Genomic DNA, 19,361 nt, shown 5'->3' with positions numbered 1-19,361 from the left:
CCATATATTTTCCAATCTTTGACAGTGGAGGCAATGGTTTGTTTTATTCCCTTGCATCACGCAATTTCACTCACTCGCGTTATCATCGGCTAGAAAGATTTGTACGATACGAAACAGATGCTACATTGTGTTGGGTTACACCAATCACATCAACGTATATGGAATGTTAGAAAGTTAAGTAGTTTGATGTTAGTTGACAATTAATTAAAAAATTATTAGATTGTTAGGCTGTTAATATTGGGTTATAAATATTCATATCATTGTAATGGGTTGAGTGGGCTGAGTGTTGTTTAGTAATACTCAATTGGTTTACCTTGAGTGAAAGAAACAGTTCACTTTCTCAAACAATTCTATTGTGCTAATCCTAAATAACCATCTTTTGTTTCACCTTAGATTGTTGTCGCTCGGCAGCATCCGGTCAATGTGCCGGAGTTGACTTCACAAACATGGTATCATTCGCTAAAAGATCCTGGCGTCGTTTTCTCTTCCGCTGTTGCCGACAATTGAGTTCCTTTACTCTTACGCCGTTGCTACTGCAGAGTTTGTAGTTTTTTCGACCTCAAGTTTTGTTATCGTTGTTCTGTTGCTTCTGCTACTAGTTGCTTCCGCTACTAGTTGCTTCCATTCTCATCGATCTTGTTACTTTTTTCGTGGTTACAGTGGTTCTTGCTCGTCGTCAACATAGTTTTTCTGTTGGACTAACTGCTTCTTCACTCGCTGGAGTTGACATGAAGTCGTCACCGACTCTTCCTCAGTCGACGATCTGATTCAAATCAACTCTTTAGCTACAATTTTTTTTGTCGCATGTTTTCTGATCTGATAGATATTGTTGTCATTGTCACAAATGCTCATTTCTTGCTATCATGGTGACGTTTTCTTGTCGGTGATTGACCTTCTCAACCGTTGTTCTTGATTGATTTATCTGCTACAGCGTGTGGTTTATCGATGTCGTCGTCATCATTACTGGGAATCTTCTCAATTCATAGGTTGTTGTCATTCTTGGAACCTTAGTGTGCTTTAACATTGGATTCGATTTTTCATTTGTTTTGGTGATTCGTGTCTTACTTTTGGAGTTGTATCAGTAGTTGCTGGTGTTGATAGAGTGTTTTGATTTCGTTAAGTTTGTTGGTGTTGATAATATGCTATTGTTACATTTCGGTGTGCATGCCTCCAATCTATTCGACCAAATGTTTCAATGATATTGCTAGAGTCAGATTTGTTTCAGTAGAACGGATGAAATCATTCGCTGATGATCTTGCGGCCATCTATCTTCCGTTTTGTTGGTATTCTCATTCAATCAGCCTCGTTCTTCCTGAGCAACTCATTAGCAGCAAGGAAGATGCTGCCAAAAACTTTGCTCGTGGCACCTACACCATTGGCAAGGAGATGGTCAATTTGTGCTTAGGCCATCTCCGGTCCTCATCACTACTCTATATCATCTCTATTTCTATATCTACTCTAAAGATAAAATAATAATTCATCGACAGCATTATCTCTACATTACCACTGACTCTACTTTATTCACAATATTTAACTATTAGTATGTTTATTTATTTAATTTCAATGTATTTTTATCTATCTTGCAATTTAATCTACTTTAATTTATTATATTATGCTTAATTATTATTTTATTGTGTAGAAATTACAATAAAAAATATAAAAGAGAAAATAATATAACAAAAAAAAAAACCCAAAATAAAAAAAAATAACAAAAAGAATAATATGTAATGAGCTACAGTGGAACTCCAAATGTAGAGTATCACTATAGTTTTTCTCTACTATAGCATTGAAAATGGAGATGGGTTGGAGTTAAAATTTATCTCTAAAGTAGAGATTTTACTCTAGCGATGCGCTGGAGATGGTCTTAGAATGTATCAGAAAGTTTGCTGATAACTGCACTGGTTCTGGTCTTGGTTCTCTCCATCGGGTGTGTTTGTTCGTTGATTACATCAAGAAATCCAAGCTGGGTTTCGCTGTCTACCCATCTCTTCAAGTCTCTACTTCTGTTGTTGAGGCCTACAACAGTGTTCTCTCAGCTCACTCTCTTTTGGAGCACACCGATGTATCTGTTCTTCTTGACAATGAGGCCATCTACGACATTTGCAGGCGCTCTCTCGACATCGAGCGACCCACTTACACCAATCTTAACCTTCTTGTCTCTCAGGTGATCTTCTCTTTTACTGCTTCACTAAGGTTCAATGGTGCATTGAACGTCGATGTGACCGAGTTTCAGACCAACTTGGTCCCCTACCCAAGAATCCACTTCATATTTTCGTCTTATGCTCCAGTCATCTCTGTCGAGAAGGCTTACCATGAGCAACTATCAGTTGCTGAAATCACCAACAATGCTTTTGAACCCTCTTCTACGATAGCCAAGTACAACCCTCATCATGGCAAGTACATGGCTTGTTGTTTGATGTACCGTGGTGATGTCATGCCCAAAGACGTCAACGTTGTCGTTGGCACCATCAAGACCAAGCGTACCATTCAGTTTGTGGACTGGTGCCCCACCGGATTCAAGTGTGACATCAACTACCAGCCTCCCACCGTTGTTCCTGGTGGCGATCTTGCTAGGGTTCATATTAACAACTTAGATAAAGCTTTGATGAGTTATCAGCAACTGGCCAAAGAAGACCCGACTGATTCTAAGTCGTATTGTTTGTCAAAGGTTGATATAAAGGGAGCTTAATATGAACGAGTAAGCTAAAAAAACAGTTTTGATTCCTGAAGGAATTCCAGATGAAAGAAGGGAAAAAAAGAGAAAAGGAAAGTGAATAAAGTAGAACGGAAGGAAGCATCGCACTTTCGATTCAGTCGAACAGAAAGAATCATCGCACTTTCGATTCAAGTCGAGCAGAAGGAAGTATCACACTTTCGATTCAAGTCGAGCAGAAGGAATCACATAATTCAAGTAGAACGGAAGAAAGCATCGCACTTTCGATTTAAGTAGAACGGAAGAAGCATCGCACTTTCAATTCAAGTAGAACGGAAGGAAGTATCACACTTTCGATTCAAGTCGAATAGAAGGAAGCATTATACTTCAATTCAAGTGTTCATCTTTACATTAAGAAGAAGAAGTAGGGTGAATGTTAGATATTAAGTAATTTGATGTTAGTTGACAATTAATTAAGAATTTATTAGATTTGTTAGGCTGTTAATATTGGGTTATAAATATCCGTATCATTGTAATGGGCTGAGTGTTGTTTAGTAATACTCAATTGGTTTACCTTGAGTGAAAGAAAAAGTTTACTTTCTCAAAACAATTCTACTGTGCTAATCCTAAATAACCATCTTTTATTTCACCCTAGATTGTTGTCACTCGGCAGCATCCGGTCAATGTACCGGAGTTGACTTCACAACATGGAAGAGGAGCTAAGATGGCCTCCAACACTTAAAAACTTCATTCCTTCAAGAGTCGTTATGCTAGCCCCTGCCGCACATCTATGCATTCTCACGCTCAAAGACTTGGACTAGCAAGTGTTCTTTAACATGTTAGATAGTTATCGCAACATTGCAGGGATGCCAGAAGTTTGCAAAATACGAACGACATCATTTGCTTTTGGTTGGTTATTCCGAGTTGACCGGGACTGTTCGTATTGTTTGTTGCTTAATCTGAATATGGAGAAGATTCACTTACCTCGATTGAGTGAAACATTCGACGAATGTGCAATTTCATCAGTTCCTAATGATCCTAATTGTGTTGTCTGTCTTTACCAATATTACTTTGAACAAGATTTTCCGAATAATTTATTTATAGAATAACCTCAGTGACCGAAAATTCCTTATAATATAAGATTTTGACCAATTTTTTTTCGATATGCCAAAATGACCAACAAAATCGCAATGTGATCTCTAAATCGCAACGCGATCTCTAGTATCGTAAATCAGTTTCCAGATTCGCAACGCGATTTGTGAATATGTAAATCACAACGCGATTCTGACTATCGTAATGCGATAATTCATAATAAACATAAAGAGTAGTAGTAGTTTATTCTTCAAACTTAAATTTGCAACACTGTGAATTTCGTATTTGTCTTTATTTTTTGGTTGAAGTAATGCAATTCATTCAAGTTTTAATTTGCAGAAGAATAATAGTTTCTGAAACTTAAAATCGCAACACGAAAATGACTATCGCAACGCGAAACTAAAATCGCGTTGCGATTTTCATTTCGCATTGCGATCCTCGGTTTCAAATAGTAATTGTCTAAAATTGAAACTTGAATGAATTACATTACTTCAACCAAAAGACAAAACAAAGACAAATACTAACTTTACATGGTTAAAGACTAAACAGTTTAGTAGTATTGGTAGCAATCGAATGAATTTAATAAGCAATCTAAGTGAAATGGTTAATCTATTATTGAAATTACCAGTAAACTTATCATCAATTTCAATATGAAAAACCTAATAATAATACAAAAATTTCAAAATAAAAATAATTAAAAAACTAACCCTCGGTGGTTGATTTGGTTGAGTTTCCATTTCTGATCGTGAATGATTGTGAGGGTGGCTCTGAGAGATGGAGATAGACGGATTTCGCCGGAGATGGGGACAAATTTCGTCGGAGATGGAGACGGATGTCGCCGGAGATACGAGATATATTAATATTCGTATTTGGAATTTGAAAATAAAAAACGCGTTGCGATACTAATGGCGCTTTGAAAATCGCATTGCGATTTTGTATTATCGTAACGCGATAGTCAGAATCGCGTTGAGATAGTTAGAATCGCGTTGCGATAGTCAGAATCACGTTGCGATTTACATATTCGCATTGCGAATCTGGAATCTGATTTGCGATACTGGAGATCGTGTTGCGATTTAGAGATCACATTGTGATTTTGTTGATCATTTTGGCAAATCGAAAAAAAGTTGGTCAAAATCGTATATTATAAGGAATTTTCAGTCACTAAGGTTATTTTCTCTTTATTTATTGTAGGTCAGGTGAGAGTGCATGGATTATAGTGATAAAGAAGAAACTGATAATGGTGAATTCTTACGGGCAAATATTGCAGGAAATTTTGGTGTTTGTAAACTAGCAACAGCTAATGTTGTAGTGTTGTAATATTGAGGTAACGTCGTTGTAACATATTTTGCTTCGTATCAATAAAAGTGCGAGTTATAAAAATTACTAAGTGCCCACCTACGCTTTCAACAGAAATAAATTTCGATCCGATTTTAAATGTAAAGTTTGTCAAAGAGAGGTAGGGGACAACGTTTGTTACCTTCCTCCACCTCCTCCATTGGTAAACAAGAATATGATTTACATGGTTGAATCATGTGGTGAATATTTTGCGATTCGATTGAAATTTCGTGGCTGCATATTGAAAAGATGGCCAAGCAAAATCATAGATGTTGAAGTTTTCAAATTGGATTTGACAAGAAAGATATGGGAGAGGGTGGGGGCTATCGAAGAATATTAGTTAGATGATGTTACTGATACGGAGGTTGTGTTTCATGCTCATCAATAGAAGGATCTAAAAGAAAAGGAAGCTGCATTTACTTGGTGGGTTGTTTTTCAAGAGGTGAAAACATGCTCTTGATGAAGAAGAATCTATGTGTTTAAGCTCTTGAAGAATAAGGAGGAGGAGGAGGAGGAGGGTTAATGACGTTAAGTGTCACATCGGCAAAAATTAGCAGAGATAACGTTAGTGACCTTATTGAAAATAAACTAAATGTTTAATAATTATATTACATGTTTCAAAAGTTATGTGACCAAAATGGAATATATCTAAAAGTTTGCGGATTCTTTATATACTTTACCCTTTATTTTAAAAATTAAAAGTATAATAAAATAGTAGTTTGAGTTTCGATCCCGAAGTACGTTATCAAAAGCCTACCGATTATCAGAAGAAGGAATACAGGTTGTCTCGAGAATGCAAAATTATCAATAAAAGAATTGAATCCTATATAATATATAACTTAAAGAAAAAGGGAAATAAAGAATATAGGTTGTTGTTGTTCTTGCAGAACGAAGGAAGCTCTGCTTGTGTACAAAAACCCAATTGCAAATCCATCCTTCTTCTTCCGCAACAATTAAGGTGCTTTTCCCCTTTCTTTCTTTTTGAGAAATTTTTATCTTCCAGTTCAATTTTTTGGGATTTTGAATCTGTTTTATCGTGGCGTGTCTGATTCGAAGAGCTACTGTGAGTGTTTCATTTTTTTCAATTTGTTTCATAGGCATTCAATTGATTCCGGATGGATGTTGTTCTTAATTAAGCTGGTTTCCCCCTTCTTTTAACTAATTGAATTTTTCTGAACTCTCGTCGGATTGTTGTAGTTGGGAATTTGGTTTTTTTTTTGGGTGACGACTGATATAGAAAATTTACAATATTTTCTTAGTATTATTCTGATTTTGGTTCACTTATAGTTATAGGTAGGGAGAAAGATGTTTTGACGTATGAATTAAAAGAAAATAATTTATATATAAAAATGCTTATTTCTTAATCAAGATTTCTTTCTGAAACACTTACCTGAATTGGCTATATTTGGGCAAATTAAGAAATGGGATACACATTTTTGACAGTTTCTCGGAACTGTAATGGGTGTTTAAGCCGATAGTTGCTTATTCTTTTCACTGTTGTGCACCTCAAATGGTTATCTTTGATTTTGGCATGAATAAACCTATGTATATAATAGGTGGTAATTGCATATGTTCTCAGAGAGACTGAAACTAGACCATATTTATTGTGATAAAGATGGTCTAGTTTCAGTTCTCAGTTTTAGGGAAAAGCGAATATCTTTTTACTCATCTGTTTTCTTAAATAACTTTCCAATTGTACATAATTCCAGTTTTTCTTGTCATAAAATTTGTAAAGGGGATTGTATCTCTCCCTTCTTTTACGCTTCCATTCTATGTAGATGAAGTTAAATGCTTATTCTTTTCCAATTTGTCGGATCTGATTATTTTTGGATGACCTTTCTTCTAATAGATCGTTTTACTCTGTTTTTCTGTTCTTACCTCAGATACAATAGAGCCCTTATGGTTTTGATCAGGTTCTTGTAGAAAGTTGATATTTTCGGTGTTGGTTAAAATCTCTAGCCATCAAAGGTTGGTTAAATCTTTTTGGCATTGATATATTAATATATTGCAATATCAAGATATTAATGGGGGCGTTATTAAGCCTAAATAGTTCTAGGACTGGAATGAGTGAGCCCTTTGATTCACAAAATGAAACATGCAAGAGGCAGAAGATGTCATCTTGTCTTTGTGAGGAGAACCCTAGATTGATTCCCAGCCTTCCTGATGAGATATCCTACCAGATACTTGCTAGAATTCCAAGGATTAATTACTTAAATCTGAGGTTAGTGTCACAGGCCTGGAAGGCTGCTATCATGAGTACAGAACTTTTCAATGTAAGGAAAGAAATCGGAACAACAGAAGAATGGCTCTATTTACTGACAAAGATTGGTGGTGACAAGCTTTTGTGGCATGGTTTGGACCCTTTGTCAAGAAGATGGCAGAGGTTACCTCCGATGCCAAATGTCGCTTTTGAAGATGAAACAAGGAAAGGTTTATCTAGCCTTCGGATGTGGAACGTAGTGGGTCGAGCATAAAATTGCGGATGTCATAAGGGGTTGGCTTGGGAGGAAGGATGCCTTGGACAGAATGCCATTCTGTGGGTGCACCATTGGTGTTGTTGATCGTTGCCTCTATGTGTTAGGAGGATTCTCTAAAGCTTCAGCTCTGAGGTGTGTTTGGCAGTATAATCCAGTCCTAAACTCGTGGAGTGAAGTAAGTCCGATGTTAACTGGTAGAGCCTATTGTAAGACTGGTATCTTAAATAATAAGCTCTATGTTGTTGGAGGGGTTACCAGGGGTCGTGGTGGGTTGACTCCACTTCAGTCTGCTGAAGTATTTGATCCTCAAACTGGTATATGGTCCCAAATACCAAGCATGCCATTTTCAAAAGCTCAGATTCTACCCACCGCCTTTCTGGCGGATCTACTCAAACCCATCGCCACAGGAATGACATCATATAAGGGAAGGTTGTTTGTGCCTCAGAGTTTATATTGCTGGCCCTTTTTTGTTGATGTTGGAGGGGAAGTTTTCGACCCTGACATAGATTCATGGGTTGAAATGCCAGTAGGCATGGGTGAAGGTTGGCCGGCAAAACAGGCAGGAACAAAATTGAGTGTCATTGTGGGTGGGGAGTTGTATGCACTTGATCCATCTAGTTCTCTTGAAAGTGCTACCATCAAGGTATATGATCACCAAGATGATGCATGGAAGGTTGTCGTAGGAGAGGTCCCCATTCCTAACTTCACGGATTCAGAGACTCCATATTTACTTGTCGGTTTAATAGGAAAGCTTCATGTAATTACTAAAGATTCAAACAACAATATCTCGGTCATGCAAACTGATGTGCAAAACCATTTAACTTCCCTGCCTTCAGCTTCATCATCATCATCAGATAACTCCTCTGATGTTCATGCTGAGCCTTCGGAATCTGCAGCAGCATTCCAAACAAATCCTTGGAGGGTTATTGCCACAAGGACTGCGGGATCTTCAGAAATAGTAAGTTGTCAAGCCCTTAATATTTAGTGCCTTCATAAGGGTACTTAGGAACCTAAATTGTGGCGTTAACCTTCTGAATATTCAATATCCCATTGTATGTTAGTTGCATTTATTTATTTTTTCCAAGAAATGCTGATTTTAGAAGCAGCACGTTGAAAACTTGTGTGTTTATATTATAACCTTTATCCAGTATCCTTGTATGATGTAAAAAAATGGATTTTTCCTAAACTGTAAGGCAAGATATATAGCTCAAATTATCTTTCGACCTTGTTTTCGTGAATTGCTTGTTTTCTAGTCTCATACTTACCATTTCTATCTACTCTACTGTTTTTCCTTCTTTCAATTCTTTTCTCATTCTTTATGTTTTATTTTAAAGTGTACCTTGTTGAGGAGACGTTGCTTCAAAAACGAGCAATGTCTCTGTTTTTGACTTTTGAGTTTTTACTGTGATTTTTCTTTCTCTATTTTTGTGTAAGCTTTTAATTTCATTATATACGAAAGGAAGTAACCCTCAAGACATATGCTTGCAACCAGGCCAGGGATGGTCATGCGTTGGGTAGTTTTTGGCTCACCCAAACCCAACCCGAAAATTAAATCTATCCACCTGCACTCGATCGGACCTGGAAATAAGGTCTCACCCGACCCCAAATCTGATCTAAATTTATCCAACCCGTATATATATCATTTTTATTTGGCAAAATAAGGACATAATTGGAAATAAAATGGAAAGGGATAGTATTGCAATTATCCCTAAATATATTACGGATGATTATAAAATCATATGAGGTCGAGCTTTTTCACCCCAAATTCAAATTCGACCATAACATGAATTTTCAAAATTAAAAACCGACCCGACCAGATACTAGTTAACCTCTTAACCATAATCATTGTGATAGCTTAATAGACCACTGAACAGCAAACAATAGGTCTATTATCCTTAACTTGAGAAGGATTAACAGTTTTTAGGGACCAATACTATTGTTGAATTGAATGCTGGAAGGTTAAATGTATCATGGAAAAAAATATCTTAATGCAGCTATGAAATCAACACCGGTAATCTCCCATGCAGTCCTGAAAAAACATTGCAGGGTAACCCTATACGGCAACTTTAAATAATCAGAGCATTTGACAGAACAACAACCTGAGCAGATTTTAATTCTTTCCTCTTCTTCTCAACTCCATGGGAAATATTGAACTAAAAACTACAATTATTAAAGATTTACCTTTGAACTTTTGTGCAATTGATTTGATATGTAATTAATAATATTCTGTAAAACGTATTAACATTTTCTAATTACAATAATATTTGGATATCATCACGCAAAACAGTAATTTAAATTTATAAAATGGAATATATTAAAAGTAATTTGCTTTATTTTAAGGTGAGTTTAGTGTCTGCCAAGAACACATTTTGTGGCATTTAAAACATTAGGGATAAAAATTACTAGCCAAGTGCGTTAAAGGAAAGATCCCATCACTTTAAGCAAATATAACTACAGAGACAAAGAACAGCAGAATAGCTCCAAAAATAGCACCAATGGCGGTATTACCTGTCAGTACAAACTACAAAGTCAGATAAAATATACTATTCTTACTACCCCAGTATCATTAACATATCATATACATGAATTTTGATTTTTTGTAATTATATTCGATACACGGAAACAAAAAAAAAAATTCCGGCATCTTTCATGTCTTTTATATATGAGAAAATAACCTCAGTGACCAAAAATGCCTTATAATATACGATTTTAACCTATTCTTACTACCCCAGTATCATTAACATATCATATAATACATGAATTTTGATTGTAATTATATTCGATACACGGAAACAAAAAAAAATTCCGGCACTTTCATGTCTTTATATGAGAAATACCTCAGTGACCAAAAATGCCTTATAATATACGATTTTAATATCTTTTTTTTGGATTTGCCAAAATGACCAACTAATTCGCAACGCGATATCCGTATCGTAAATCAGTTTCCAGATTCGCAACACGAACTTCGACTATCGCAACGCGAACTTGGACTATCGCAATGCGATTTACATATTCGCATAATCGCATTGCGATAGTCCAAGTTCGCGTTGCAATAGTCGAAGTTCGCGTTGCGATTTTCCAAATTCGTTGCGATAGTCAAAGTTCGCGTTGCGATTTTCCAAATTCGTTGCGATAGTCGAAGTTGCGTTGCGATTTATTCCAAATTCGTTGCAATAGTCGAAGTCCGCGTTGCGATTTATTCCAATTCGTTGCGATAATCGAAGTTCGCGTTGCAATTTATTCCAAATTCGTTGCGATAGTAAGTTCGCGTTGCGATTTATTCCAAATTCGCAACGACTGGTGGTATTGCTTTGTTTCTTAAGATTTTCTCTAAAAAGATAGTATTCGCGCGGACGTGTCGAAGACACGTATTACCACGACCCGTCTCGTCGTCTGTCGTGGTCGTGTAATGGTAATACGTGTCCTTCGACACGTTAGCGCGAATACTATATTTTTAGAGAAAATTCTTAAGAAACAAATGCAATACCACCAGTCGTTGCGATTTTGGACTATCGCAACGAATTTTGAATAAATCGCAACGCGAACTTCGACTATCGCAATGAACTTGGAATAAATCGCAACGCGAACTTCGACTATCGCAACGAATTTGGAAAATCGCAACGCGAACTTCGACTATTGCAACGCGAACTTGGACTATTGCAATGCGAATATGTAAATCGCAATGCGATAGTCAAAGTTCGCGTTGCGAATCTGGAAACTGATTTGCGATACCGGAGATCGCGTTGCGAATTATCGATCGCATTGCGATTTAGTTGGTCATTTTGGCAAATCCAAAAAAGTTGGTTAAAATCGTATATTATAAGACATTTTTTGTCACTGAGATTATTTTCTCTTTATATATTCGAAGGTTATGAAACCTAAGTCCTTATCATTGCATTTGTTGGAGATGCGCCTATGTTTTTAGAATGTGTACAGTTGAATCAAATTAAAGTTTGTGCTCCCTATAATATATCAAATCAAAATTTATAGATCAAATTGCATATTTGATCAAGTTCTTGTGTAAGTTTGAAATTTCCCCTAAAAAATATTGATACAGATTAATAAGAATGAAATGGAGATCAAACCTGATGAGTTGAAGCTGTAGTTTGGATAGGGGAGGTGGAGCAGGAGGAAGATAATTGAGTGGATTAACAAAACTGTGGAAAAAGAGGTGCACCAACTTAGGAGACTACACTAAGACTATTTATATTCATGAACAAATGGGAACAAGTAGTGGCAGTGAGATAGCATAAGAGGAAGACCTGATAGGATTGAAAATGAAAAGGAGCCATTAACTGGAATATCTCCTACTAGCCGATTGTTTGAAAGATCCCTGCATCACATGGTAAAACATCCCACTCCATTATATATTGTTCTTCAAGCTAAGGTAAACAGCTAATTTGAAAAGAAGAAGAAATTTCTGATAGCAACACTCACAGCACTTGCAGTGTATCAATAGTAGTTAAGGACATTGGAATTTGACCTGTCAAGGAGTTGTTGTTGAGACGCCTGTTCCATATATAAAAAGGAAAGCATCAACTACATTGCATTTTGATTTCCAAGCTCCATGAAAGGAAGAAGAATGTATTCTTACAGGACGCTCAACTTTCTTAGCTTGCCCAGAGAAGTTGGAATGGGTCCTGTTAAAGCATTCAAGTAAAGTTCCAAGTTCACTAAGCTCGTCGAATTTCCAAGTTCCTCCGGGATTGTCCCAGATATGTAATTACTACATAGCTCCCTGTCATAAACAATCGACTAAGTATATTGGATGAATGTGCAAACGTAATCACCATCGACTTACAAGTACTGCAAATTCGAAAGCTGCCCGAGTTCTGGAACAAGCTGACCGATAGATTTGCATTCCTAAGATCACTAAATTGACAAAGGGAAAGCATTTATCACATCAAACTAGCAAATCCGAAGAAACTGAAACACCAACTGAAATGGCAAAAAGATGTATAAGTGAACTTACACTTTGATCACACTATTTTCATTGTTGCAAGTAATATTCTGCCATAGGCAAGGGTTGAAATGGGTTGGATCCCACTTGAAACACGTTATTGGGGTCAGCCAAATTGATCTTCAATGCATTCAAAGCATCACCTGTTTAAACACCAAGACAAAGCGATCTATTATTGGTAATCCAAAACCATCAATCTCAGCATACACATCTTCAATTATTAATCTCACTACGTCAAATCCGTTTTGTGAGGATTCGAAGAAAACTATTCCATATTACATATACGGAATTTTTTCTAGCACTCTTGCAGATAAGAGAATAGATATAGCTGCTCTAACTTGGATCTTTAAGAAAAACAACATTTCTGCCACTGATCCTACCCAATGAGTTCGAGAAGCGTACTTCTCAATTTACGAGAAAGGGGACCACATAAAGGACTCATTACACAAACCTTCAATTAATGGATACAAGCGCGCAAGTATCTCTACAGACAAGTCAATTAGGTTGACCACTACTAAAACTAAACCAAAACAGAAGAGAGAAATAAGGAAATAAGGGAAAGACCTTCAGCATTGCCTGCAACTCTGGAAACCAAATTCAACGCCAGAATCAACCATAAACAAACAGAGATGCGTCGCTCCATCAATTTCACCGTTTTTTATCCTTTCTTTGTCTTGAGTACTTTGATCCGAACTAAAGCTAAAAAATTGATTCAGAGAGAAGTAATGTTGGTGAGGAAAAGAAGAGAGAAAATACGAGGAAACTATGGAGGTGACAAGTGAGAGAGAGGCTTAGAGGGAGGCACTTTTTTTCTTTTCCATTTTTCGCTTTGTTTTGCCAAGTCGAACTCAAAGTAAACGTCATTGACTTGATTGGGAAAGAACAGTGATGACAACGAAGGTCAATTTTTTTTCCCAATAGGTCTATTATCCTTAACTTGAGAAGGAGTAACAGTTTTAGGGACCAATACTACTGTTGTTGATTTGAATGCTGGAAGGATAAATGTCTCATGAAAAAACATTACCATACTGCAACTATGATGAAATCAACTCCTGTAATCTCCCATGCAGTCCTGAAAAAACAGTGCAGTGTAGCCATTAGACCATGTTGTTAGGGTTGTAAATGAGACTAGATAAATTATTAGCTACTTGATATTGATTCGGTCAAAGTTAATCAATTTTCAAATCAAATAGACTCGACTCAAACTCGAGCTCGAGCTCCAACATGAGCCGAAAGAGCTTCTTAATACCCGACTTGGAAAGCTCATGAACAACTCCAGAAAATAATATATTAAATTTTAAATTAAATTATTATTAACGTTACCATTTATATGTTATTTTTAAAAAATACAATGTAAGCCTTTTGTGTATTGAATATATGTTCGAATTCGAATTTAAGCTTCAATCGAGCTAAGTCTGAGAATATTTCGAGTTAGTTTTTTTCGAGCTTGAGTTAAGCTCCAATTTTTTATTTTGAGTTGAGCTTGAAAACTGTAAGCTCGCGAGCTTTCGAGTTGAGTCTAACTTCAATTTTTTTTTCATGTTCTTGTCAAGCTTGACAATTTTAACCTCGTTAATTTTCGAGTCGATTCGAGTTCAGTTTTATATTTTTCAAGTTGAATAGAGATAAATACTATTTGAACTCAACTCGACTCGTTTACAACCCTACATGTTGTCATACATTTTTTGCATTACCTCTGGTGTTTATGAAATTTGAATAAACTTTTAAAAATAAAAGATTATAAAATAAGATTTGAATAATTCAAACTTTTTAATAATTAGTGAATTGATTGTTAATTACGAGTCGAGTAGAGTCTCTCAACTTTATATGATATATGTATATCGCATATAAAAATATATGAAAAATGTATATGTATATTTATATAATTAAAAAATATTTAAATTGAAATCAAATAGTACCATAACATTATAAATATGACAATTCTACATGATTTAACTAAAAAAAACTAAATAAAGTTTAAGTTATAAAATAAGACTTTTCAACTCGATTAATTCAAAATATTTTACTCAACTCGATCGAATACCCACTCACTCTTATGTTGCATGAGAAAAATTTACCTAATAAATTTTAGGCACAGGCAACTCATACTATAATTTTAAGTATCTTGTCTAGGTTTATACATGGTGCCCGTGTTTCCGGTCATTTTTTAGCGTCTAATAATATTTTCGGTCATTTTTTCAAAAAATCCGATTAAAACCTCAATAATAACAAAATCGGTCATTTTTAGCGCCTAATAATGTTTCCGGTCATTTTTTACCGGTTTTGTTATTGTTTAAATAACAAAATCGATAGCGCCTTTTTTAACCATATATTAAGGCTGTCGCACGTTAGCATTTCACGGTGCCCGTGAATTGCATCTCAAGACTGTCAAGAGAATGATTCGATATATCAAAAGCACAAATAATTTTAGTGTTAAATTCACAAGAAGCAAGGAGTTCAAATACAGTGATTACGCAAAATTGAATCGTCCTCAATCTAAATCGAATGAACAATGCATTACGAAAAAAAAAAGAATATATACGCAAATGTGAACGATGCACGACTCTAATTCAATTCCGATCATACATGTTTACTTGTTCAAACGGTAAAGAAACCGAAATACTCCCATCTTCAAGGTTAAATGCATACATGTTTTCACCTCTTGAAAAACAACCCACCAAGAAACGCAGTTTCATTTTCTTTTAGATCCTTCCATTGATGAGCATGAACACAACTCCATCTCTGTAACAGAAGAAGGCATATTCCGATAGCCTCCCCACCCTATCCCACATCTTTCTTGTCGAATTCAACTTGAAAACTTCAACTTCTGTGATTTTGCTCGGCCATCTTTTCATAGCGCTGCCATAAAAATTCACTTGAATCGTGAATAGTTCACCAACCATGTAAATCATATTCTTGTTTGGTCCAACGGATGAGGTGGATGAGGGTAAGCAAACCTTATCCCCATCATCTCTTTTGACAAGCTTTACATTTAAAATCGGATCGAAATTTATTTCCACAAAATTTTCCTGCAATATTTACCCGTAAATCTTACCTTTGTAGCCTGTTACATTAGTGATTCTACCTTTAAATCGGCTCTTCTGTTCATTTAGATCGTCCCGCTTAAAATTCACCATTATCAGTTTCTTCATTCTCACTATCGTCCATGCACTCTCATCTGGCCTACAATAAACAAACTTGTTCCGAAAAGCTGTTCAAACAGTATTGGTAAAGACAGACAACACAATTGGGATCATTAGGAGCTGATGAAATTGCACATTCATCGAATGTTTCAGTTAGTCGAGGTAAGTGAATCTTCTCCATGGTATTCAGATTAAGCAACAAACAATCTGAACAATCCCGACCGACTCGGAATAACCAACCAAAAGAACATGCTGCCGTTCGCATTTTGCAAACTTCAGGCATCCCTGCAACGTTGTAATAACTATCGAACATATTAAAGAACACTTGCTTGTTCGAGTCTTTGAGATTCGTCATGAGAACGTATGATGGATGTGCGGGAGGGGCCGGCATAACGATCACTCTTGCGGTCGAAGGAATGAAGTTTTAAGGATTTGGAGGCCATCTTAGCTTGTCTTCCATATACGTAGATGCGGTTGGTGTAACCCAACCACAATGTAGCATCTGTTTCGTATCGTACAAATCTTTCTAGCCGATGATAACGCGAGTGAGTGAAATTTGCGTGATGCAAGGGAATAAACAAGCCATTGCCTCCACTGTCAAAGATTGGAAAACATATGTTATTCCCCATTGTACGAGATTGCATGGAAACACACCCTGTTCTACTGGCAAAATCATCGTATCTCTTAAACTCTCAACTTCTTCCCATCTGAATTGACGGTCACAATTAAGTCGAAAAACCATGACATACTTTCCGATACGGCCGACGCATATCGAAATCAGTTCGCCGTTCAACTCAACCAAAAAGTTCTCTTGGATTGACTCACAAGGATGTTTTAGCTTGTCGAATATTCTCCAAAGACGGTTGTCCCTTGTGTTAGCATCAAAGACACCCAATTGCCCATCTATGCTTAAACAATATAAAGCACCCTTGTAGAAGCAATCAGGTGAAGTTGGCGGAGATGAGAAGCACATTCTGGCACAGTATTGAATGTGTTTAAGGTATGAAGGCTTAGAATGGGTATGGTCGATCCTTTGTTTGGTGAATGGTGGTATAAAAAGAGTTGAGCAGCCTGGGACATGAGCAACCAACCATAGTTGGAGTGGCAATGTTGAAAATTCAACTTAACATGCAAGTTGATGCCAACCTTTCGGTGGACAAAAATCTTTCGGTGCATTTGCATTAATTGGCACCAAATTGTTGATTTTTGGACAATGGCTAAATCATAATTTAGTCATTAAACTTTAGGGTATTTACAAATTAGTTCTTAGGTTTCAACTATAAATACCCTAGCTCATTTAGCTTCAAAATCATCCCAAAGCATTTCTAGCTTCTTCCAATACTAGAGAGAATTTAGAGAGTTTCTTGAGAGTTGTTTTCTCCTTTTTATCAAGAGAGAATTATCATTGTTTTCTTCTTGGTAGATCGAGAGAAGTGTAATTCCTATTTTCTCATAGTGAAATTCTTCTACCGTTGCCCGTGGTTTTTACCCTATTTTATTTAGGGGGTTTCCACGTAAATTTTGTGTCTCTTTTTATCTTCATTTTTTATTTTCTCAAATTATCAGTTGCGATTTTGCTCTATCCGATAGCCGTCTTCCGCAAAAATTGGTATCCGAGCCAGATTAGAGTGTGTAATATCTGCTTATTGTCTTTGTGGTTGTCACCAAAAGGTGGATCTCTAACATAAGAAGTAGAAGTTATTACCCATTCTTTGAAGGTTCCAGAGAACTATTCACGATAGTGAAATAGTGGGAGCTATCCTTAAACGAAACAATGGCAACGAAATTTGATATTGAAAAGTTCAATGGGAGAAATTTCTCATTGTGGAAATTGAAGATGAAGGCCATCATGAGGAAGACAGTTGTCTAGCAGCTATCAGTGAAAGGCCGGTGGATTTCACAGATGGCAACAAATGGATCGAAATGGATGGAAATGCTATGGCAAACTTTCATCTAGCATTAGCAGATGAAGTATTGTCAAGTATCGAGGAGAGAAGACAGCTAATGAGATATTGGATCATCTCACCAACTGTACGAGGCCACATCGCTGCACAATAAAATTTTTCCTTAAGAGAAAATTGTACACTCTCCGTATGCCAGAATCTACTTCAGTGACGGAGCACTTAATACACTGAACACTTTATTTTCTCAACTTACATCCTTAAGCTGTAAATAGGAGAACAAGAACGTGCTGACTTCTACTTCAAAGTCTACTGATTCGTATGATCAACTCATCATCACTTGACAACACAATAATGTCACCAGTCTAGTCTTCGATGACGTTGCAGGCTGTTCTACAAGAAGAAAATCGCGCAAGAACAAGGAAGACAGATAATAAATCTGCAACAAGCAGAAGCGTTGACAACGATGAGAGGGAGATCAACAGAACGTGGCCAAAGCAGCAGTCACAAACATGGTAGATCGAAGTCGGAAGTAAGAAGAATTTAAAGTGTTACAACTGTGGAAAGAAGGGTCACTTGAAGAAGGATTGTTGGAGTCTAAATAAAAACTCCAATTCACAACTTCAGATGATGGAGATGCTCATGCTGTGAAGTGTCAACCATCGTGGAAGGAAGAAAACGATTTGTTGATATAAGGCATTGATTCGGGAGTAACATATCACATGACCTCAAGAAGAATGGTTCCATCATTATGAACCTGTCTCAGAAGGATATGTGTATAGTTGCAATGATCATGCCTTAGAGATCGTTGGCGTGGGAACCATCAAATTGAAGATGTATGATGGAACAATTAAAGTTGTTCGAGATGTACGGCACGTGAAAGGCCTGAAGAAAAATTTATTATCCTACGGATTGTTGGATAATAATGCAAGCAAGATTGAAACACGGAAAAGATCATGAAGGTGTTCCGTGGAGTGCTTGTGGTGCTGAAAGGTGAAAAGATAGTTGTAAACTTGTACATGCTGAAGGGAGAGACTTTGGTAGAAGCAGAAGCCTCTGTTGCCTCATGTAGTTCAGATTCGACAATGCTATGTCATCAGAAACTTGGACACATGTCAGAACAAGGAATAAAAGTCCTTGTGGAGCAAAAGCTACTTTCAGGCTTAACAAGGTATCACTTCCTTTGTGTGAGCATTGCATACAAGTAAGCATCACCAGTTGAAATTCAACACATCAAATTCTAGAGGCAAAAGTGTTCTAGAATTAGTTCATTCTGACGTATGGAAAGCACCCGTTACATCCCTAGGTGGAGCAAAATATTTTATCTCATTTATTGATGATTACTCCAAGAGATGTCGGGTGTACCCTAATTAAGAAGAAGTCAGATGTGTTTTCAACTTTCAAAAACTTCAAGGCTCGGGGTGGAACTTGATTATGGAAATAAAATCAAGTGTTTCAGAACAGATAATGGAGGAGAATACACGAGCGAAGAATTTGATGACTTTTGCAGAAAAGAAGGCATCAAAAGACAGTTCACAGTGGCGAACACTCCTCAACAAAATGGAGTGGCAGAGCGGATGAACAAAACCTTGTTAGAAAGAACAAGAGCAATGTTGAGGGATGCAAGCCTAGAAAAATCATTCTGGGCAGAAGCAGTCAATACCGCCTGTTATTTGGTGAATCGAGCTTCATCAACTGCATTAGAGTTGAAGACACCAATGAAGATGTGGACTGGTAAACCAGCTGATTATTCAAACCTCCATGTATTTGGAAGTATTGTGTACGTGATGTACAACTCCC

At 36.7% G+C, this 19,361-nt stretch overlaps 3 protein-coding genes and 1 pseudogene across 4 annotated transcripts in view; 3 read left to right on the top strand and 1 right to left on the bottom strand.

Moving 5' to 3' along the window:
- LOC120134408 overlaps positions 1-16,733 on the top strand; it is a 30,576-nt gene extending 13,843 nt beyond the window's left edge. The window contains exons 7-8 of the transcript XR_005517167.1: positions 15,581-15,583; positions 16,723-16,733. The gene's annotated coding sequence lies outside the window, so the exon portion shown is untranslated. The remainder of the gene's footprint in view (positions 1-15,580; positions 15,584-16,722) is intronic.
- Positions 1,859-2,689, top strand: LOC120133832 (tubulin alpha-1 chain-like). Its single transcript, XM_039150342.1, has one exon. The coding sequence runs from the start codon at positions 1,859-1,861 to the stop codon at positions 2,687-2,689; it is 831 nt and encodes a 276-aa protein (XP_039006273.1).
- On the top strand, positions 5,968-8,705 carry LOC120134404 (annotated as a pseudogene).
- Positions 9,918-13,313, bottom strand: LOC120134409 (BRASSINOSTEROID INSENSITIVE 1-associated receptor kinase 1-like). Of its 2 annotated transcripts, XR_005517168.1 has the most exons (8): positions 13,082-13,313; positions 12,530-12,660; positions 12,359-12,429; positions 12,152-12,295; positions 11,995-12,066; positions 11,820-11,890; positions 11,643-11,714; positions 9,918-10,065 (listed from the first exon to the last, which is right to left on the bottom strand). XR_005517168.1 is itself a non-coding variant. In XM_039150843.1 (4 exons), the coding sequence occupies exons 1-4, from the start codon at positions 12,027-12,029 to the stop codon at positions 9,995-9,997; spliced, it is 249 nt and encodes an 82-aa protein (XP_039006774.1). In that variant the 5' UTR covers positions 12,030-12,136; the 3' UTR covers positions 9,918-9,994. The 2 variants fall into 2 exon arrangements, 1 of the variants encoding a protein (XP_039006774.1); XM_039150843.1 differs by lacking the exons at positions 12,152-12,295; positions 12,359-12,429; positions 12,530-12,660; positions 13,082-13,313 and having other exon boundaries at positions 11,995-12,136.
- Positions 16,734-19,361: the final 2,628 nt, after the last annotated feature.

Source organism: Hibiscus syriacus, unplaced genomic scaffold (genome assembly GCF_006381635.1).
Source record: "Hibiscus syriacus cultivar Baekdansim isolate YM2019G1 unplaced genomic scaffold, ASM638163v2 tig00110597_pilon, whole genome shotgun sequence".
Classification (NCBI taxonomy): Eukaryota; Viridiplantae; Streptophyta; class Magnoliopsida; order Malvales; family Malvaceae; genus Hibiscus; species Hibiscus syriacus.
This window is presented reverse-complemented; position numbering and strand designations above follow the sequence as displayed.